Below are 23,695 nucleotides of genomic sequence, written 5' to 3'. Positions count from 1 at the left end.
TCACCGAAAACAGATGGCCCCTTACCAAAAAGACGTGACCTGTATGGGAAGTAGAACTGTATGACTCCAAAAGGTACGAATGTTGGTCGCAAGCAATAGAGCACACTGTGTTTTCTGTATGCACGCCAAGACATTTACAGTTCTACTTCCCATTCCAGAGGCCCTTGAGTGTTGATGACCTTGATGGTCACGTCTTTGTGGTAAGAAGCCATCTGTTTTCGGTGAGGGATTCACTTTTGGTGGTGATGGTCTTTTTTTCAAAGAAGAATTGCATGACTGCATAGTGGATGATTTATTATCGAACATTATCACTGGTGTTTTATTTATTTTAATGCACATCCATATTAACTTTTTTTCACAATATAGTTAATTTTTATAATATGGACATTTATTCATTATTGATGATTTATTTTATCAAATTTTGTCTCAATATTTAGCGCGACTTTTTTGTTTTTTTATATCTTTTCATGTGACGAAACTAAAGATATGACACGTTGCTACAATGTAAAGTAGTGTGTACAGCTTGTATAACAGTGTAAATTTGCTGTCCCCTCAAAATAACTCAACAAACAGCCATTGATGTCTGAACTGCTGGCAACAAAGGGGCGTACACCCTTAAATTAAATTGTCCAGATTGGGCCCAAAGTGTCAATATTTTGTGTGGCCACCATTTTTTTCCAGCACTGCCTTAACCCACTTAGGCATGGAGTTCATCTGAGCTTCACAGGTTCCACTTGAGTCCTTTTCCACTCCTCCATGACGACATCCCGAGCTGGTGGATGTTAGAGACCTTGCGCTCCTCCACCTTCGATTTGAGGATGCCCCACAGATGCTCAGTAAGGTTTAGGTCTGGAGACATGCTTGGCCAGTCCCTCACCTTTACCCTCAACTTCTTTAGCAAGGCTGTGGTCGTCTTGTCTTGTCATGTTGGAATACTGCCCTGCGGCCCAGTCTCTGAAGGTAGGGGATCATGCTCTGCTTCAGTATGTCACACAGTACATGTTGGCATTCATGGTTCCGTCAATGAACTGTAGCTCCCCAGTGCGGGAAACACATGCTTGACTGTAGGCAAGACACACTTGTCTTTGTTCTCCTCACCTGGTTGCCGCCACACACACTTGACACCATCTGAACCAAATAAGTTTATTTTGTTCTCTTCAGACCACAGGACATGGTTCCAGTAATCCATGTCCTTAAGTCTGCCTGTTTTCTGTTTTCAGCAAACTGTTTTGGCTTTTTTGTGCATCATCTTTAGAAGAGGCTTCCTTCTGAGATGACAGCCATGCAGAGTAATTTGATGCAGTGTGCAAGCGTATGGTCTGAGCACTGACAGCCTCTGCAGCCATGCTGGCAGCACTCATATTTCCAAAAGACAACCTCTGGATATGAAGCTGAACACGTGCACTCAACTTCTTTTGTTGACCTCGGCGAGGCCTGTTCGAAGTGAAACCTATCCTGTTAAACCGCTGTATGGTCTTGGCTACCCTGCTGCAGCTCATTGTCTTGGCAATCTTCTTATAGCCTAGGCCATCTTTATGTAGAGCAACAATTCTTTTTTTCAGATCCTCAGAGTGTTCTTTGCCACGAGGTGCCATGTTGAACTTCCAGTGACCAGTGTCAGAGTGAGAGCGATGACGCCAAATTTAACACACCTGCTCCACATTCAAACCTGAGACCTTGTAACACTAACGAGTCAAATGACATTGGGGAGGGAAAATGGCTAATTGGGCCCAATTTGGACCTTTTCACTTAGGGGTGTACTCACTTTTGTTGCCAGCGGTTTAGACATTAATGGCTGTGTGTTGAGTTATTTTGAGGGGACGGCGAATTTTACACTGTACAACTCACTACTTTACATTGTAGCAAAGTATAATTTCTTCAGTGTTGTCACTTGAAAAGATAGAATAAAATATTTACATAAATATGAGGGGTGTACTCCCTTTTGTGAGATACTGTATGTATATATGTATTTGTGTGTGTGTATATATATATATATATATATATATATATATAACACTCGCACCCCTGCTTGCCTGCACATTTCTCCTCTCTGGATGAATAGATCTCTGCAATCTCCTGTTATCTCATCCAGCTCTGCAGCTCTCATTGGCTCTCCTATGCCTAATCCCTCCTCCCTTGCTGGCAAACTCTTACGAGAGTTGGAGAGCTGTGCATGATATCATTAGCCTAGACTAATTACCAGAAACGAAAATGGAAGTGGGCTGTTTAAGGTATTTACTGGCAGAAAAAAAGTTTTACTATCCAAAAGTAAAATAAAAAAGGCAGAGAATTTAATAGATGAAAAGATGAAAAAATGACTGAAGAGCCGCATTCACAAACCCATGAAACTAAAACATGCAGTTTCGGATGTATTTGGGTCTCTAAACTGGTTGTTAAGAATAATGGTAATGTGCCCTTTGTTATGTCTTTAGATGCACATAGACTCCCACGAAGCTCTGGGTGTGTTGAACACTCTGTTTGAAACCCTTGCTCCTTCTTCCCTACGTCCTGTAGATATGCTGCTGAGAAGTATGTTCGTCATCCCATACACTATGGTAAGTGATAAGAGAATGCATGGCTTTAGTGACATTGGTACATAATAAAAAATGATTCATTATAGGGGTTTTAAAGTGTCTTGCTCTATCCAAAGCTGTTAGTCTTTTTAGCCACATATTAATATGTTTTTATTTCTCTGTTCTTTTAATATTTGCTTGCTTACTGAAAAAGTGGTTTATTAGGAAGTGTACGTCCAGGAAAAAACTAACTAATTCTAAACCTGCTCTCTGCCATATTCTAACCCTAATCTATCTAGCCCTGTAAAGCAAAAATCGCTGAACTTTACTATCCTACAGCCGATTCTGTCCGGTCTCCAGCTGCGGAAGTTGTGTGCAGGAGAGGCTCGAAATGGCTGGGAAGTGACGTCACCCTTAGAGTTTCTATGGGGCTTCCATTGTCGGCTGCCTCTCCTGCACCTGCCTCCACACTGAAGCCGACACTGACCGCTAATGCTGGGACCGGACCGGATCGGCTGCAAAATAGATATAGCGATTTTTTTTTTTCTTAAAGCCTTAAATAGATTAAGTTAAGAATGTGAGCAGATTTAGCGTTAATTAGGTTTTGCCTTTTTGCCTAAACTTCCACTTTAAACGGAACCTAACATGGGGAATGATTTGCATAGCTCTGCTTACTCTCCTAGAGGCCCTTTTCACACTTGTATGACTTTGCCGTGACTTAAAGTAATGCCTGTGTAATCTTGAGGTCTATTGACCTCAAGTCGCATCAAAGTATTGCAGGGACTACTTTGAAGTCGCACAGATATGAATGGTACTCATTGGAAATCATGGGGTATGACTTGCCATGCAACTTGGCAGTCCCAAGTTGCAGGACAAGTCGCACAAGTGTGAAAGGGGCCTAAAGAATAATTGTGCTTTCACCTGTCCCAGTTCAGTGGAGAACTTTACTGAGCAGTCAACTGGGAGATGCACAGCTGCCACTACAGAAGCCTTCTGACTGCACTTCTCCAATTTTACATGTGTACCATAATTGCCATTCCATCTTAGGCCTCATTCACACCTCAGCGTTTTGTAGCTTGAAGCTCGAAGCTCCAAAACACTGGAGGAGACTAAAATCAATTATTCACTATGGAGTTGGTTCACATCTCCACTACAAGTCGCCTGAAGCTCAAAAAAGTTCTGGAATCTTTTATTTTTGTAGCTCGGATAAGGCAGATTGGTGCGTTTTTGAAACTTTTTTTTGCTACATGGAAACGCTTGATTAATGCGTTTTGAGCATAACTAAATAAAAAAAATTAAAATTAAAAACGTAAAAACCTTAAGGCTCAGGTCACATTGTCGCGACCTGGATTGCGACTTTGCCAGGTGAAGTGCAACTTCAGGGAACGCCTTGGCAATCTTCCTGTAATGTCGGATCCAAATCACATCAATATAGGTGAGAATCCGACTTGGAGGTGATTTCCATTAAGGTTTATGGGCACAAGTCGAATAGAAGCCGCCTTGAAGTAGTACAGGAATCTTTTCTGAAGTCGGAGCAACTTCAGTAGTGCTAATTAAGATGGCTCTCATTGACTAACATGGGATTTCACACAGTGTGAACTGAGCCTACTCTTAACCCCCTAACCTAACAAAATAAGTAAATAACCCCTAGTCTTTAACCCTGTGCTCCACTTTTAAACTTAGCTGGCCAGGCCAGTTTTGCTATTTTTCCATTGCTTTTTTATTTTCCCTTACTGCTTCAAAGCTTGTTAAAGACCCCCAAATCATATATTTTTTTTTTTAAGCACTTGACCAGTAGAATGCAAATAAGGTGCTACTGATTTTAAGAGCAGAATGTTATTTGTGCAAATGTTTATCAAAACAATATTTTCACTAAAAATAGACTAAAATCATTATTAGCAGATAAAAACACAGCACGTTTTACAAAATTCCTACTAAATACAAAAGCTTACCTGTATTGAGTTAATAAATAACCACTATTTGTTCATTTTAGATTGCTCCTTTTTGAGAAATGGTGAAAATTGAACATACGCAAAAATAGAAATATCCAAATTTCTCAAAAAATCTAGAGGTTTTCATTGTTTCCCTTACAGCTTTAAAAGAGTTTAAGACCTCCTAAACCATATATTTTCTGAAAGCGCACAACCTGTAGAATAATAAAAAAAAAAGGTGCTACTGATTCTACGCCCTGCAATATTTGTGCGAATGTTTATCAAAACTATATATTCTCTAAAATCATTTTTAGCAGATATAAACACAGCAAGTTTTAAAAAGAAATATTCCTGCTAAATTTTTACTAAATAAAAGCTTAACCTTTATTGAGTTAATAAATAACAAATATTTGTAATTTTTAAATTACACCTTTTTGCAAAATGGTGGAAATTGAACGTACACAAAAATGTAAATAACCACATTTCTCGAAAAACCTGGGGGTTTTCATTTTTCGCTTTCAGAGTTTTTAAATGACCCCCCATAGTATACATTTTCTGAAAGCTAAGGGCCAGTAGAATAAATGGAAGGTGCTACTGGTTTTTAAGGCCCCGTGATATTTCCACAAATGTTTACCAAACACTATTTTAACAAAAAATGCTTTAAATTTGAATTTATTAGCAGATACAAACGCAGCAAATTTTACAAAATTCCTGCTAAGTTCCTACTAAATATAAAAGCTAAACCTGTATTGAGTTAATAAATACCGAATATTTGTATATTTTAAATTGCATCTTTTTTACCTTTTTGAGAAATAGTGAAAATCGTACGTACGTAAAAGTTTCTCTAAAAATCTGGAGGTTTTCCTTTTTCACTGACAGCTTTCAGAGTTTGTAAAAGACGACCCCCCCCCCCCCCCTCTCCCCAAAACCACATATTTTCTGAAAGCACATGGCCAGTAGAATTAAAAGAAGGTGCTACTGATTTTTAAGGCACCGCAATATTTGTGCAAAAGTTTATCAAGCCAATATTTACGCTAAAAATACAATAAAATCATTAATAGGGGATTCATACATGACAAAATGTACATTTCTAAATATACAAGTTAAAACTGTATTTAATAATAAAGATGTAATACTGCGCTAAATAAACCCTATATCAACAGAAAAAAGCAGCTTGCACCAATCCTGAAATGTGGATATAAATGAGCTTAAAATAACATGTATCGCTTTTGATATTAAAATCCACAAAAAATCAATTGGGGAATAAAAGTTCATAAGAAGTCCACACACATATGAATGAATGGGGAATCCCAGGAATAGACAGAGTAAAAGTTGTAAGTTGTGAATCCAGAAGCCACCACCAGCAAACACCAGGTGTCCAAGCCTTTTACCGGATCTGCCAGACCCCCATTACAGAGATCAGCCAAGTGTGCCTAATAAACAATCACTCATGTGGAGCCGATCCCAGATCCAAAAATCTTCCAAATCAGACAGCCCAGTCTCAGTGCATGACAGACCTCAGATCAGAGATATAAAGGGCGACTCCTCATGGTATAGTACATCAGACTAAGGTTTTATTGAAAGTAAAATTGGCCACTTACACATTATCCAGTAAAACACAGAATGGAACGATATGTATGCAGATCAGTACCTCTGGACTCCAAAAAGATGGCCGCCGGATCCTCCTCAGCAACAAGCACCACGCCAGCCAAGCTCCGCCTACATGTTTCGTTTTACACAAACGTCATCAGGGGTGTGTGGCCGGCGACGCCAATCACAATTTTATATACCACAGGAGGGAGGGGCGCACAATCACAAACAGGAGCAGGAAGCGGAGCGAGCTGCATTCCAGCAGACAGAAGGTGTATGCCCACACACCAGGGACACCCCCAACTATCGTCCGCAAATCCAAATAATATAGAATTGATAACAATCCCATAAATTAATCCTTGCCAAACTTAGATCCAAATGTAAAAACATATCAAGGATCAAAATATGTGCAGGGGAATTAAGCATTACATGGATGCCGATGCATAATAGGACCGGCATCCCCCATACAGGCAGTCCCATTAATGTCAATTGGGATGCAATGGCTGCACAGACATAACTGCTGTTCCCAATCTGACATCCGTGTGGTTGTGGGTGCACGACCCCAAACGCAGACAGTGTGAGCAATGGCTATGTTCGTGCAGTTGCTACATCCCAAATGATATCAATGAGACTGCCTGCACAGAGATGCCCGACACTTGTGTGTCCCTGTAAAGGTACACTGTGTATGCCCGGTGTGAACAAGGCCTTAGGCTCCTTTCACACAAGCAGACTGATCAGGTCTGCTTGTCTGTTTTTCAAGCAGACCCAATCGAACTACCCTTTTCTATGGAGAGGCTGATGTAAATGGACACGTGTCCATTTACACCCACCTGCATCCGATCTGATCCGGTCCACTAAAAACAGATGTATGGGATTCCTATTCCCCATCCATCTGTCCACCCCATAGAGAACAGTGTCCGTCCTTTCTGCATCAGCGCTAACTCTGCTTAGCAGGCAGATCTGCTTGACCGAATCCGCTCCATTTAGTTTATTTATTTTTTTTTTTTTTGAGATATCAGAGTTCTAAACAGACCCCCAAATCTCTTTTTTTTTTGAACAAAACTTAAGAAAGCACTTCACATGAAGCACTTCTCATGACTTCTGTATACAGACTCCTTATCCATTCATAAACTCAGTCTGACACATAGTTAACTCTCGGTTTACTATGCTCAGCTGTCAGTGGACATAGGAGTGATTGGTAGTGACCACTGCCTATGTCCACTGTACTACACAACGGGGCTGGTAAACGCACGTTTACCAAGCCCCAGCTTCACCCGCAATATAATCTGCTGATCAGAGTTATAGAATTGTTCAGCAGAGTCTGCCGAACAATTCTGTTATAAGTTCATGGTCATTGAAGTGACCATGAGCTTATAACAGAGGCAGAAATGAGGTCCTTACTGCGTACAGACCTGGCCAGCTGCAAGCAGTGCTGTAGGGCGGTACGCCATACGGACCTGGCAGTGAAAGGGTTAATCCCTAACCCCTTACAAAAAAAAAGTTAAAAAATATTAAATCAAATTAAGTAAATAGAAGCTGATGATGAAGCTAAAAAAAATAGCAACAAATGATGAAACCGATGATATTCTTTAAGAACGATGTACACAAACGCTCAAAAAAACACCAGAAAATTACTCAAAAGCTTGACGCTCAGGTGTGAATGCAGCCTCATATTTCTTTGGTCTCGATAGCAGATAGCCTTTCCATAGGAATAAATGGTGGCACACGCATCGAAGAGGAGTCTGGTCTGGACCCTTTTGAAATGGTGGCTGGTCAGCTTCCAGCGAGGCTAGCAGTAAATATCCACAAATAGTGGGGATAGGTTGCTATACAAGTTGGGAAACTTAACTGAAAGGGATGTTATTTTAAAGGATAACTATACTAAGAGTATGATTATCTTTTAAACCAGGAATATATCCTTTAATTTGTGAACTTGTGATGAAGGGATGACATGTTAACTGTTTAGGACACACATGCTATTCTTAATACATAAAAGCTGTGAGACGCAGATAAGTTTAGTATCCTACATTCTAGCCTATGTTTCCTTTTGAGCAGGCCTCTGTGAGCACTGTCCAACTCTGGATTTCTGGAATACTGGCCATTCTCAGAGTTCTCATCTCGCAGTCTACAGAGGATATTGTTCTTTCCCGGATCCAGGAGCTGTCCTTCTCCCCACTTCTCATCTCATGTCAGAATATTGCCAAATTGCGGGAAGGAGAATATAACCATCAAAGTACTGAGGACTGTGCTGAGCAGAGCCAGGCAAAGGTGCCACCTGAGGAGACGTTCTCTCGGTATGTAATATCTTGTGTTTTCCATTTGAAGAATGCAGCTGCATCATTGACTGTCATCTCATGTGTAAGGCCAGCTTAACCACCCCTTTATGACCAGGCCATTTTTTGCGACACGGCACTGGGTTACTTTAACTGACAATTGCGCCGTCATGCAACACTACCCAAATAGAATTTGAAATGTATTTTCCCACAAATATAGCTTTCTTTTGGTGGCAATTGATCACCACTGTATTTTTTTTTTTTTTGTTCTTTTAACAAAAGACTGACAATTTAAAAAAAGAAAATATATATAATTTTTACTTTCTGCTATAAAACATCGAATAAAAAAAATAAATTGAAAATCGAAATTTCTTCACAAATTTAGGGCAATATGTTTTCTGCTACATATTTTTGGTAAAAAAAAATCCCAATAAGCATATATTGGTTGGTTTGCACAAAAATTATAGCGTCTACTAACTGTGAGATATACACTACCATTCAAAAGTTTGGGGTCACTTAGAAATGTCCTTATTTTTGAAAGAAAAGCACTGTATTTTTCAATGAAGATAACATAAAATTAATCAGAAATACAGTCCAGACATTGTTGATGTGGTAAATGACTATTCCAGTTGGAAACGGCAGATTTTTAATGGAATTTCTACATAGGTGTACAAAGGCCCATTTCTAGAAACCATCACTCCTGTGTTCTAATGGTACATTGTGTTAGCTAATCGTGTTAAAAGGCTGACTGATGTTTACAAAACCCTTGTGCAATTATGTTAGCACAGCTGAAAACTGTTGTGCTGATTCGAGAAGCTATAAAGCTGGCCCTCCTTTGAGCTAGTTGAGTATCTGGAGCATCAGCATTTGTGGGTTCTATTATACTCTCAAAATGGCCAGAAAAAGAGAACTTTCTTCTGAAACTTGACAGTCTATTTTTTTTCTGAGAAATGAAGGCTATTCCATGCGAGAAATTGCCAAGATTTCCTACAACAGTGTGTACTACTCACTTCAGAGAACAGCACAAATGGGCTCTAACCAGAATAGAAAGAGAAGCGGAAGGCCCCGGTGAACTAAGCAAGAGGACAAGTACATTAGAAACTTTAGTTTGAGAAATAGACTCCTCACAGGTCCTCAACTGGCAGCGTCAATAAATGGTACCCACAAAACACCAGTCTCAACGTCCACAGTGAAGAGACGACTTCGGGATGCTGGCCTTCTAGGCAGAGTGGCAAAGAAAAAGCCATATCTGAGACTGGCCAATAAAAGGAAAATATTACGATGGGTAAAAACACAGACTTGGGAAGATTGGAAAAAGGTGTTATGGACAGACGAATCTAAGTTTTTGAGTTGTTCGGATCACACAGAAGAACATTTGTGAGATGCAAAACAAATGAACAAATGAAAGTGCCTGTTGCCATCTGTCAAGCATAGTGGAGGTAATGTGATGGTCTGCGGCTGCTTTGGTGCTGGTAAAGTGAGAGATTTGTACAAGGTAAAACGGATTTTGAATGAGGAAGGCTATTGCTCCATTTTGCAACGCCACGTCATACCCTGTGGACAGCACTTGATTGGAGCCAATTTCCTCCTACAACAGGACAATGACTCAAAGCACACCTCCAAACTATGCAAGAACTATTAGGGAAGAGTCAGTCAGCTGGTATTTTGTCTGTAATGGAGTGGCCAGCGCAGTCACCAGATCTCAACCCTATTAAGCTGTTGTGGGAGCAGCTTGACCGTATGGTACGTAAGAAGTGCCCATCAAGCCAATCCAACTTGTGGGTGGTGCTTCAGGAAGCTTGGGGTGAAATTTCTTCAGATTACTTCAACAAATTGACAGCTAGAATGCCAAAGGTCTGCAAGGCTGTAATTGCTGCAACTGCAGAATTCTTTGATGAAAGCAAAGTTTGAAGGACAAAATTATTATTTCGAATAATTTTCTAACCTCATCAATGTCTTGACTATATTTCTATTCATTTTGCAACTCATTTGATGATTAAAAGTGTGAGTTTTCATGGAAAACGTGAAATTGTCTCGGTGACCCCAAACTTGGAATTTTTTTATATACTAGTAATGGCAGCGATTAGTGATTAATAGTGGGATTACTATATTGCAGCAGACAATCTGACACTGTGTGAGAACCAGTGCTGAAGATTTGCACTGTCACTGTACTTATGACACTGGCTGGCAAGGGGATAAACATCTAGGGTGAACAAAGAGTTAAATAAGTACCTAGCCAGGGTTTTTGTGTATTTTTTGAGGTGTTTTCACTAAGGGATGTGATGGAAATCCATCACTTTTCCTGCTTTCAGGCAGAGCGTGAAGTTTTTGACTATTCTTCTTTGCCAAATAGCTCAAGCTCTAGCAGATTGGATGGAGAGTGTCTGTGAACAGCAATTTTCAAGTCTTTCCACAGATTCTTGATTGGATTTAGGTCTGGACTTTGACTGGGCCATTCTAACACATGAATATGCTTTGATCTAAAATATTCTATTGTAGCTCTGGCTGTATGTCATTGTCCTGCTGGAAGGTGAACTTCCGCCCTAGTCTCAAGTCTTTTAAAAACTTCAACAGGTTTTTTTTTTCTGATTGCCCTGTATTTGGCTCCATCCATCTTCCCATCAACTCTGACCAGCTTTCCATTCTGTGCATGATAAAAAGCGTGCTGTTTGTAGCAGCCTCCCCAGCACCCCCTAATACTTACCTGAGCCCCATCTCTGTCCAGCGTTTTCCACGAGTCCCTCGGCCATCCGGGACTCTCCCTCCTGATTGGCTTAGACACAGCCACAGCGCCATTGGCTACTGTGGCTTTCAGTCAGCTAATTAGCCTATCAGGAAAGAACGGGCGGGACCGAACTGCAGCTTCATGTCTAAATGGACACAGGGAGCTGCAGCTCGGCTCGGTGCCCCCATAGCAAGCAGCTTGCTGTGGGGACACCTGTCAAGAGGTAGGGGCTAGGAGCAGGAGGGAGGGACTTGAGAAGAGGATCTGGGCTGCCCTGTGCAAAATCAACTGCACAGAGGAGGCAAGTTTTATAACATGTTTTTTTTTTTTAAAAAAGAAAAGAAAAAAAGAGAGACTTTACAATCACTATAGGTTCCGCTTGAAATTCTTCTGTGACGTTTTATTGAAGTAATGCTGTTTGGTTGTTCTGTTGCAGAGTATCTCCATATGATACTATTTAATATTTGCAGTTCTGTAGCCACGTGGCAGAGCTTCCCAAATGACATGGCTTAAGAATTTGTAACAAATATGAAAAAAAAAAATGAACACATTAATGCTGGCCATACACTATACAAAAAATCATTCAAACTCATTTTCCAGTAACGAACAATCAGCTGTGAGAGCAAAATGATTTTGCCATCATGTAATGTACACATTTTGATAGATAAATCGTTCAAAGGACATAAATCCATTTTTCGTTCGTTTTGTCACAAATGCCTAGTGCAAAATGTTTGGACGAGAAACGCATTAACCTTTCATTCATCAGAAATTTTCCAAACTTGTCCTTTTTTTTTTTTTTGGCTCAAAAATGTCTCTACCGATTACAGATTTATGCCCATTAACTGGCCGAGAAACGAACTGTCCAAATGACAAGATTTTTTTCAAAGATTTTTCGTCTAGTGTTTAGCACCATTAGTTGGTCTTTTCGATGTGGTCTGAGGATCCATGCGCACTAGGCAGCAGAAAAAACCCAGAACTGTTCGTAGAAAAAAGCAGCCTAAAAAAACGCTCCTATGGAGCATATTGTACACGCGTTTAAGCTTGTTTTATATTTTATAAGCATTTTCCCCCAAAACACTAGAAAAAAAAATGTACATTAAAAAATGTTTGTAACGTCTAAACTTTACATTTACGCACATTAAGCGTTTCTTAAGCTCCTCTCAAAATACCTGTGGTGTTTTGTTTTTTTTTTTTTTTGTTTTTTTTTTTTTTTTTAATACATAAAACAGTGCAGCGCAATAAATAACTAAAATATTCCTAAAAAGTTAGATAAGTAAGAACAGTCCAAAATGCCATGAGGATCCAAGTGGTCCAATTAAGTGTTACATAGTTACATAGTAGGTGAGGTTGAATAAAGACAATAGTCCATCCAGTTCAACCTGTGTAGGTGTGTGTGGCTGTAATCATCTCACATACCCCTGAATGTTCTGATCCTTGAGATGTAAGTCTAAGAGTCTTTTGAAAGCCACCATACTACCCGCAGAAACCACCTCTTGTGGTAGAGAATTCCACAATCTTGTAGCCCTAACAGTAAAGAACCCCCCACGTTGCCTGAGGTTAAAACGCTTTTCCTCTAATCGCATTGTATGCCCTCGAGTCCTCATGCAATCCCTTCGAATGAACAGCTTTTTTTCTAAGCTGGGATCCCCATTACGATATTTATAAATTGCTATCATGTCCCCCCTCAGACGTCTCTTCTCCAGGGAGAATAAATCGAGCGATTGTAGATGCTCTTCATAGTCAAGGTCCTCCAATCCCCTAATTAGTTTAGTTGCCCTTCTCTGGACTCTCTCCAGCTCCAACACATCCCTCCTGAGGACTGGCGACCAGAACTGGACAGAATACTCCAGATGCGGTCGGACCAGAGTTTTATAAAGTGGAAGGATTATAGTCTTATCTCTGGAATACATCCCTTTCTTTATGCATGCTAATATTCTGCTGGCTTTGGCAGCTGCCGCTTGACATTGCATGCTGTTGCCTAATCTATCATCAACCAAGACTCCCAGATCCTTCTCCATTTTTGATTCCCCCAAGGGTTCCCCTCCTAACATGTATTGTGCTTTTATGTTTTTAGTCCCCAAGTGCAAAACCTTACACTTCTCCACGTTAAACCTCATTTGCCATGTCGCTGCCCACTCTGTAATTTTGTCCAGGTCATTCTGTAGGATATGACCTGAGTGTGGAAAAGGAAATTGATTATTTCAAGTGATAGACCCTTTACCAGTGAGAACAAACCGCGCTTACCTGAGAGAAATGACCTCTGTGTTACCAGCAGGTCAAACACTTTCCCATAAAGGGTAAACCAAAAGCAATAGAGACTCCACCTTCTTCCAAAACCTCCAGGTAAAATTTGGGGACTGAAACTTCTCCTGGGGTAACTTGAGTCAGGTCACCATAAAATCAACAGGTCCTCCTTGCTGCTCCATCTCAAAAAACGAGCTGCAGAGCCACTTCTAACGCCAGGAAAAAGCAGCGGTAAAAACGTGCTTTTAGTAGCTTTTTCCAGTGGCGTTATTGCACGCTTGGCCACGTCGGCTTTTAGCAGCATTTTTTCTGCCTCCACCTCCATTCAAAATCAATGGTTGCCTAGGAGCCGTCATTGATACGGCTTTCAGGCCATTGATTTGAATCAGGATGATCCGACTTGTGGTGCGACTTGCGCTCTGAGAATCTTGAGGGGGAACTCCACACCAAAATGGGAAAAAACGGCGTGGGCTTCCAGATTCCGATAAGCCCCCCACAACCACCGGCCAGGGTTGTCGGGAAGAGGCCCTTGTCCTCATCACCATGGGGGCAAGATGCTTTGGGGTGGGGGGGTGCTATTGAGGGCGTGTGCCCTGGTATGGTCCATGGGGGGTGAAGCCGCTCGCTCGTCCCCTCCCCTTTCCTGGGCTGCATGCTCGGATAAGGCTCTGGTATGGATTTTGGGGGGGACCCCACGCTGTTTTTTTCCCATTTTGGCGTGGAGTTCCCCCTCAAGATTCTCAGAGCGCAAGTCGCACCACAAGTCGGATCATCCTGATCCGACTTGAGACTTCCATTCAAATTAATAGGCTCCCTTAGGGAGCCATTGATTGGCTCCCTTAGGGAGCCATTGATTGGCTCCCTTAGGGAGCCATTGATTTTTCAAATTTAAAAAAAAGAAAACGTATAACTGGGCCTAATGCTGTATAAGCACCGTTAATCAGCCTTTAGCAGCATCAGACGTTTTTACAGCTTGACGCTGCAGCTCCAGAACGCACTGGTCCTGGGTTTTTTTTTTTTTTTTTTTTGGAGCTCCTAAAAGCCCTGTGTGCGCGCTTGAGGCCATAGAATAACATGGAGGGCCGTTTTTAGGCTTAAAAAAAAAAAAAAAAAAAAACACGTCTGAAGCTCCTAACAGCAGCTGCAAAAATGCCCTGTGTGCATGGGGACTAAATGTTTTTTTTATGTATTTTATCTATGTTTGAGGTATAAGTGATTTTACCTTTTAGTGTTAAGCCTGCAATTTTCAGTTTAGGAATTTTGTTTGCGCTGTAGTAATATTTTTTTTTTTTTTTTATAATTCTGACACATAGTTTCTTTTATGGGCTGAAAGAAAAAACGCCAAATGGCCTGTATAAGCAGCATTTTTTATGCCCAGTGTACATTAAGCCTAAATGTATTTGTCATTTTTTTTTTTTTTTCTAGGTCTTGCTCTCTTAAAGAGGTTGTAAACCTCAGAATTAAAAAAAAAAAAGAAAAAAAACAAACACCTGAAAGACAAACGCGTAATGAGCTAGTATGCATTTCATACTAGCTCATTATGAAATACTTACCTTAGAATGAAGCCTCCAAGTGCCGACCGCTCATCTCTCTCATGGGTGACATGTTGTGTCACCCTTCGTCCGGGTTTGCGGCATCCGGCCATCTGATTGGCTTAAGCCGCGATGATGTCACTCCCGCGCATGCACGCAGGAGCCGACGGTCACAGCACGGGGCTCTGAAGGAATGGCATGGGCGGCCGTTCCTTCAGAGCGCATGCGCCAGTGATGTCACTGGCTACATGCAAAGTAAATATCTCCTAAACGGTACATGATTAGGAGATATTTACAGTACCTATAGGTAGGCCTTATCATAGGCTAGGAGGGTTTACTTCCTCTTTAGTGCCGGTTCACATTTGTGCGATGCGGGAACGCTGCAAATATGCAGCGTGATCCCCCATCGCATCCGCACATCTGGCAGTTCACACTGCCATATGCAATACGCAGGGGGTGTCAATTAAATGTTGACGCCCCCAGTTTGATCGCATATCGCAGTGCGATCTGACAGTTCGCACAGGATCAGATCGCACAAGTGTGAACCACTGTGCGATCCGATTCTGATGCGGCTGAAAAAATGCCTCATGTGCGAGTTTGGTGCGGATACAGTGCGAATTCAGCCATACAAAGTGTATGGCTGAACTCGCATCCGCATATGAGATCGCATGTAATGGAGCAGTGCGCTCCGAATTACATGAGATCTCGCAAACCGCACTAGTGTGAACCGGCAGTTAATGCTGACTTTGTGTGCATTGTTTTACATTCAGCTTTTAGAATCTCTTATACTTCATGGTGCGTTTCGTTATTTATTTACTTTTTTTTTTTTTTTTTTTATAACTTGGAAACAAACATAGATTTGAAGAAATAGGACCATAATTTAACTTAACTGACTGACATTTTAAAGCAGCATGTGCCTGCTGATCCTGTGTGTGATGCCATCTGTCTGAGTAGTGAACATATTGCTTTCACATCTGCTTTCTGCAGAGACCAATTAGTGCGGTTACAGAACACAGTTCTCCTCATGATGTGACACACGGGTAAACATCCAATTCTTGATTTAAAGCAAAAATCAAACTACATTTATTTTCGGTCTCATGGAAATTTCTTTTGTCCAAAAAAACATGCTTGCTAGTTTTGACATTTTAAATGTCTGGTAGTGCAGTCAAAGCAATTAAGAGCCCTTTCACACTGAGGAGTTTTTCAAGCGCTTTTGAGTTAGAGCGCCTGAAAGCTCAAGAAAAATGCTTCCCATTAAAATCAATCACACTGGGGCAGGGAGGGGCTGGCAGTGCGGTGAAAAAAATCCTGCATGCAGCATCTTTGGAGAGCTAAAAAAAAAAAAAAGCGCCCCCAAAAACATCCATCTTCATTAAAATGAATGGAAAGCGCCTCAAAGTTGCCCCAAAATTTTTTTTTTTTTTTGGAGCAGTTTTTGAGTCACATGACTCAAACACTGCTCTAAAAATGCTGTGGGGCATTTTTGAGGCACCCTTATTTATTTAAATAAAGAGGGGCATTTTTGGGGTGCTTTTTTAGCTCTCTAAAAATGCTGCATGTAGGATTTTTTTCACCCCACTTCCAGCAAACGGCCCCAGTGTGAAAGCATTTATTGATTTTTAATGGGAAGCCTTTTTCTTGAGCTTTTCACGTGCTTTTATAAACACAAAAACACTTGAAAAACTCCTCAGTGTGAAAGGGCTCATAAATAAACATTGCCCAGTAAACTATTACCTATTTCCCCAGCATTTGCAGTTTACAACTTTCAATGCTGCTGGCTCCCACTCTCTCAATGGCTTGTCCCTGAACTTCCAGTCTTTACAGGAATGAGTTAACAGTGGACAGTGCAGTCTGGAGCCAGTCTATTGGCCTGTAGATGGGAGGAGGAGAAGGGGAATGCCTTGCCATCCTAGGCTATGGGGTTGTGTGTTTCTATTGGAGCACACAGTGCAGAGATATACAAGTCTAGTCCCTGCATACAAAGCTGGCTCCATAGGATGCTGCAAGAGAAAGGAGCCACCCTGAAGTAGGAAACACTGGACAGCAGTCCTGGCACTAGCTTAAACAGAAACAAAGGCAAGGACCAAAAGATGAATAAACTACATACTCAGTAGTTGATTAAATTGGCAGCTGAAAGTATAGAAAGAATTTAACCAGATTCCATTTGAAAAGGGAAAAGTATGGATGTATAGGATCTCAGTACAGAAGATTATACTGAGGAATCGGCGGTGGGGGGGGTTTAGTATTGATGGACAGAGGGCACCCACCTCCATCAACAAAAAAAGGAATAATGGTTATCGATCTGCTCTACACGGTTTCTCAGATACTAACATACGAGTTGGGTGTCGGATCTGGGAATGTTGAATTGTTTGTTCTTTCAGGATAGACTTGAAGGTGTTTGAAAATGTTGTAGATGACCCATCACTTCAACACTTTGTTGAAAATGAAAGCATTGGTCCTGGCTTATGAATCTGTTCTAGAATTCAGGGCAGAGAAGAGGCTCTCCTGTTTATGAATCACAGAATTAATGCATTAGAATCAATGAGATTCTTTCAGTTCAAATACCGTAGTTAGTTCAGCTTTGTTTACAGCAAGGAGAAAAGTGAGCAGCACAGTAGTGACATCTCCCAACTCTTAAGTGGGGAACACACTTTAGGAAAATCGGGCGCTCGATTTTCCTCCATGTCATCGGAACCGATGAAAGAAAATTTGCAGTCTTTTCTAATTTTTTTTCCCCGTACTAAACCATACTCCTTAAGCAAAAATCGTCGTTCTGTTCCTGTGCGAGAAACATTTTGGAGCTTGTGCCTTAGGAAATTTTGGTTCAGAAGGTCAGAACCTGCTGTAGAAAGTTGTGTACACACTGAGAAAATCGTAGGACAGTTCTTTGGATGAAAATTTTTGCCCGATTTTTTCTTAGTGTGTACGAGCCTTTATACTCCAAATCTTCTGAGACAGGTAGTCAGGGGCAGCGGTACCGCACATCAGATACACAAATTTACAGCTATGATGATGGCTGTAATTTATCTTGATATTGAAAACCGGCTAGATTTAAAAAGGTTAATCTAATTGTGGTTCCACATTGTGAAGCATAACCTATTAGTTGCACTTACATGGACAGGCAGGCTGGTTGTCTTCTTGAAAAACATTTAAAAATCTTCCAAAAAATGCTATTAAAAAGACTTTATATGTTTTAGGGCTCGAACCACACAAAGATAAACCTGAAGTTGAGGTTACTTGTTTTTGTCCAACGTACAATAATGTCTCTTAATTTTAATGCATTTTAGGCCAGGGGATTTTTAAAAGGTGCTGGTAAGATACCACCCAGCCTGTTTTACAGTTCTTTACAGCTAGTCTGCGATAGTTGTGACATATTGTTGTTTTTTTTCTGTCTAAGGTTTCTGTTACAGCTTGTGGGAATTCTTTTTGAGGACATAGTACACAAGGAGCTAAAGGTGGACCTGACTGAACAGCAGCATACGTTTTACTGCCAGCAGCTAGGAACCCTGCTCATGTGCCTTGTCCACATCTTCAAATCAGGTAACAGATCATCATGTAACTTTAATTCCCCCTATCATATTCAAAACTAAAAGAGCATCTTTTAAATAGACGATTTAGATTAGGCAGTAACTGCGCCATCCATATATTTAAAGAACTCTAGTGCTACAATGCAGGACTTTGCTTTTCTAGTATTTAGGAAAAATACAATTTTCTTTATCGTACATTACAGAACACAGAGCAAGCTATACGTTTTACTATGTGGGTTATGCATCACCTATGGATGAATGGACCCTGTCTAATGGAACCCTGTGCAGTGTGTGTTTTGACCAGCAGGGTGCTATACAGGTCCAGAGGAGTGAAGCCCACTTGAGCTCTGTAAGGTTTAACCCCCCCCCCCCCCCTTATGACTAGGTCATTTTTTGGAATATGGCACTGCGTTACTTTACGATCGTGCGAAGCTCTACCCAAAAAAAAAATGTCCCTTTTTCCCCACAAATAGAGCTTTCTTTTGGTGGTGGTTGATCACCTGTGCGATTTTTATTTTTTGCGCTATAAACAAAAAAAGGCGACCATTCTGGAAAAAAAAAAAACAATATTCTTAAGTCCTCTTCCAGCACCGCTCCTCCCACCTAGCAAAGGAAACCCAAATCCACATAAGTATAAAAAGCAGGTACTATCTATGGTCCCTCAGTTATTGGGTTTCCTCCAGCTAGACTGGATCGCCACCTATTTTCTTCTCACCTGTCAGGCCTTCGGCTAGGTGACAGGGGTCTCGCAGACCTAATTCTTGTTCCCCTGGGGCAGTGTTCCTGGGTAGATTGAAAAAGAAAAGCCTGGGCTCCTCCAGGGGTCGCCTGTGGGAGGCTGGGGGACCCTCTCTCCCCTTTGTTTGTCCGTTCTAAAGCAGCCATTGTAAGAGGCTAACCCTGTCTATGTGGTAAAGGTGCAGCGCACCTACTTGCAGCTTCCCCCACATGTGCTATGCAGCCTGGACGAGCCGAGGGTGGCGTGCTCATGTCCCTTTCGATTCGGGCGATGATATGTTTCCAGGGGAAGTGGCGTGGTGTGGGGGCCCGGCGTCCATCTTAGATGGAGCAGATGCCAGCGTGCACCTCACAGGATGAGGGGGGAATGCTTGCTTCCTGGGCATGCAGATCCACAAATGCCAGGCCAGGATCCGCATAAGCGAACGAGGGCCAAGCTGGGGCGGACATAGATGATTTAAAGGACCGTGTGCTGATCATGGCTCCCTACGTGTGCATCATGGAGGTGGCTGCTGCAGAGGGGTAAGATCCGGGGATGCTGGGGGTTCCAGGCTCCAAGGGAGGAAAGTGATAAATGTACATCATTTTATCCTTCACTGCCGCTCGGTGGAGGGGGCACTGAGTGGGTTGTTTTTTTCTCTGGTAATGCTGAAGGGGATAGGGAGTCAGTACATGGGTGGCCTTGCTTCCTTTCTTTTTGCCTTGCACCTGGCAGCACTTTTTTAAAAAGCTCCTGGTCTGGTTATGCCTTCTCAAGGGAAGGGCCGCAAGGAGAAAGATGGATGAGGGCCTTCTGAAGTCCCAAAAAAGAGATGTGCCTCGTGGAAATCTAAACTATCCTCTCCTTGGAAAAAAACACTATGCCAGGACTGCATAGATGCCCTAGCAAAAGAAGTAAGCTTTATGTTTGAGAACTTTTTAGATACCAAGAAGACAGAAACGGTAAAACATTTCAATCCTGTAGATCTTCACTTCAAGATGCAGAGCCTCTCGATACCGCAATACCCATTACTTCTGGTTTTAGCAAAGCAGCCCTGGTCCCCACCCCTGCTGCAGCAGAGGGTGGTCAAGGGGTGCTGGAGGAGATAGGAGACGGTTCTAGTGGTGAGTCCAGCTCAGAAGAGGGTAAACTCAAGGAAGTAAAGCAAAGTCGTGTTTAGAAATTCTATTTTCCTTCGGATGATACAGAGGAGCTCCCAAAGTTAATTTCTCTGTCGCTCATTGACAGACGTAGTCCTCCTTGCTTAATATCAACTCGGGTTATACTGCCCTCTACAGGAGTAGGACTAGACAGGAAAGAAAACGTTTTGGCCACACCTTAGGGGCAGTCCCAGAGGGTATATCCTCACTTCCTGCTACAGGATATCAGTTTTTTTCGGTCTAGTTAGGAGACTGAGAGCGATCAGACTTTGTCCGATTTACTGGACCGAGCAGCTCCAGGGCAGCCCGGTTCGGATCCAATCGGACTATGCCACGGTCATGACTTATGTCAATCACCAAGGGGCACCAAGAGTGCCCTGGCGGCCATAGAAGTGGCCAACATTCTTTATTGGGCGGAACAGTTGTTCCAGCTCTCTCCGCGATATTCATCCCTGGGGTGGACAGGCAGATTATCTCAGCCATCAGATTCTGGATCAAGAGGAATAGTCTCTTCATCCAGAGGTATTTCACCAGCTGTCCCTTCATTGGGGCACCCCGGATGTGGATCTGTTGGCATGTCGGCTCAACAGGGCTCGCGCCCGCGATCCTCTAGCGGATGCAGCAGACGCGCTGAGCACCCCGTAGGGGCAGTATCAGCTATTATATGTCTTCCCCCCTCTTAAGTTGCTGCTGAGATTTCTCCACAGGATAGAGGTGGAGGGAACTCCAGTTATCCTGGAAATTCCGGGCTGGCCTCGTCAAGCCGGGTACGCCGACTTGGGCAGGCTAGTCGCGGACGCTCCGTGGAGACTTCCTCTCAGGGAGGATCTGCGGTCTCAAGGACCGATCTTCCATCGTGCTTTACAGTCGCTGGTTTTAACGGCCTGGCCATTGAGACCCAGGTACTGAAGGACAGAGGATTGTCAGCTTCAGTTATTCCTACTCTAATTAAAGCAAGGAAAGCGACTTCCAGCAAAGTCTATTATCGCACATGGAGACTTATATTGCGTGGTGTGAATCTTTGGGATTTCCCCCACGTACCTATTTGGTGACCCGAAGTTTGGCTTTTCTGCAAAAGGGGGTTGAGCAGAAACTATCCTTGAGCACTATCAAGGGTCAGGTTTCAGCGTTCGCAATCTTCTTTCAGAAGCCTCTGGCTACCCATTCCTTGGTGCGGAATTTCATCCAGGGGGTGCGGCACTTGGCTCCGCCAGTGCGCGCGCCCTTACCGCCCTGGGATCTTAATTTGGTTTTGTCGGTTCTGCAGAAACCTCCCTTTGAAAATATCAGGGAGATTCCCTTGCTTACATTATCCCAGAAGGTGGCCTTCTTGGTGGCTATTACTTCTTCACGCAGGGTGTCAGAACTGGCGGCATTATCATGCCATTCCCCATATCTAGTGGTTCATAGGGATAAGGTAGTTCTTCATCCGAAGCCATCCTTTCTTCCTAAGGTGGTTTCAGATTTTCATCTGAATGAAGATATTGTGCTACCTTCCTTGTGTCCTAAGCCCAATCATCCTCGGGAATGTGCGTTGCATTCCTTGGATGTAGTTCGGGCAATCAGGGTATACCTGAAGACTACGGAATCGTTCCGTAAAACGGATTCACTTTTTGTGATCACGGATGGCCCCAGAAAGGGGTTGCCTGCATCTGCCGCGACTATCTCCAAATGGATTAGACAGACGGTGGTACAGGCTTATTCTATGTAAGGGTCTGAATCCTCCGTTCCCTGTTAAGGCGCACTCCACTCGAGCGCTCAGTACTTCCTGGGCCTACCGCCATCAGGCATCAGTGGTCCAGGTTTGCAAGGCGGCTACCTGGTCGTCGGTGCATACCTTTACAAAATTTTATAAAGTTGATGTGATGGCATCGTCGGATGCCTCTTTTGGCCGCAAGGTTTTGCAGGCAAACAATTTGAGGAGACCGGTGGTCTACCTCGAGGGTTTTTTTCCATTGGAATTTCAGTTGAGTCTCATCTTTTGATTGATGAGCCTTTAAAACTTCTAGTTGGCACCGGTTGGGCCTTCTAGATTGGATTTTGATTTCCATTTTCCCACCCCTCATTTGTGGCACTGCTTTGGGACGTCCCGAGTTGATATTAATCAAGGAGGACTACGTCTGTCAATGAGCGACAGAGAAAAATGGATTTTTGTAAGAGCTTACCGTAAAATCCTTTTCTCTTAAGCTCATTGACAGACGTAGTACCCGCCCCTCTGTTTTTGAGTTGGGTTGGGTTAAATTCTCTGACACTGCTTTGTGACATAACTGACTTCCTGGAACAGAGAGAGAGAGGATATACCCTCTGGGACTGCCCCTAGGGTGTGGCCAGAACGTTTTCTTTCCTGTCTAGTCCTACTCCTGTAGAGGGCAGTATAACCCGAGTTGATATTAATCAAGGAGGACTACGTCTGTCAATGAGCTTAAGAGAAAAGGATTTTACGGTAAGATCTTACAAAAATCCATTTTTATGATACTTTAGAGCTGGAGGAAGAGAATGATGATATATAGATCCATGACAAATTATATACAGGATTAAATACAAAACAGCCTAGATCCTTTACTGTGCACGCAGCATTGAAGAACACCAATTTTCAGGACTGGAAGGATTCAGAAAGTTTTTCTCCTCAAAAGGATATTTCGGTTCAAGGAAAAGGACACAATCCTATGGGAAAAGAGTTCAAAACTGGATGCAGGCTTGTCCAGGGTGGTGAAACATTCAGATTTGTCCTTTGAATACGCAGGTTCCCTTCAGGATGCCATGGACAGGAAGGCAGAAGGTTACTCGAGGAAGGCATAGGGCGCGGGAGCTGCAAATTTAAAAACCGCCATTGCCTCTACCTGCATTGCCGGAACCCGTGACATTTGGTTGAGGCAGCGTAAGGACATTCCAAGAGAAGAGCTCTTGGATTCCCTTCCAAAATTTAACAAAGCGATCGCTTATGTTGCTGACGCTTTAGCCAAAGTAGAGCTGCACGATTAAAAGTTTCAAAAATCACAATCTTGATTCACCCCTCTATCTTAAAATGTTCTCTGCTCACTCTCAGCTGTCAAAAAAAAAAAGCCACCAGCAAATGTTTATCAACATTGTCAAGGCTGCTAGATAACTATAAACACAGTGCTTAAGAGCCCATTCAGACTAGCGCGACACGACTTTGGGGGGGCGACCTGTGAAGTCGCGTGCACCGCGACTTTGGTGCGACTTGCAGAGACTTCACATAATGGAAGTATATGCAAATCGCTCTGAGGTCGCCCCAAAGTAGTACAGGACCCTTTTTCTAAGTCGGAGCGACTTGTGTCGCTCCTATTAGAACGGGTCCTGTGCTAATCAATGGACCGCGACCGAGCGCGACTTGTCAGGCTGACAAGTCGCGCTAATGTTAATGGGCTCTTACAATGTATTTCCTTCTTTTAGATCAAAGGAATGATCCTACATCTGTAAGTGTGGGCAGTCTAACCTCTTAAAGACTAAGTGCCGGTTCA

At 42.5% G+C, this 23,695-nt stretch overlaps 1 protein-coding gene across 1 annotated transcript in view; it reads left to right on the top strand.

Annotated features, from left to right (window-relative positions):
- Nucleotides 1-23,695, top strand: part of HTT (huntingtin) — a 427,987-nt gene that overhangs the window by 229,084 nt on the left and 175,208 nt on the right. Inside the window, exons 37-39 of the mRNA XM_082256463.1 lie at nucleotides 2,433-2,555; nucleotides 8,090-8,328; nucleotides 18,206-18,348. Coding sequence (XP_082112589.1) covers nucleotides 2,433-2,555; nucleotides 8,090-8,328; nucleotides 18,206-18,348 — 505 coding nt within the window. The remainder of the gene's footprint in view (nucleotides 1-2,432; nucleotides 2,556-8,089; nucleotides 8,329-18,205; nucleotides 18,349-23,695) is intronic.

Source organism: Pelophylax lessonae (assembly GCF_965119305.1).
Source record: "Pelophylax lessonae genome assembly, chromosome: 1".
Classification (NCBI taxonomy): Eukaryota; Metazoa; Chordata; class Amphibia; order Anura; family Ranidae; genus Pelophylax; species Pelophylax lessonae.
Note: the sequence above shows the minus strand (reverse complement) of the source record. Positions and strands in the feature narration are given on the sequence as shown.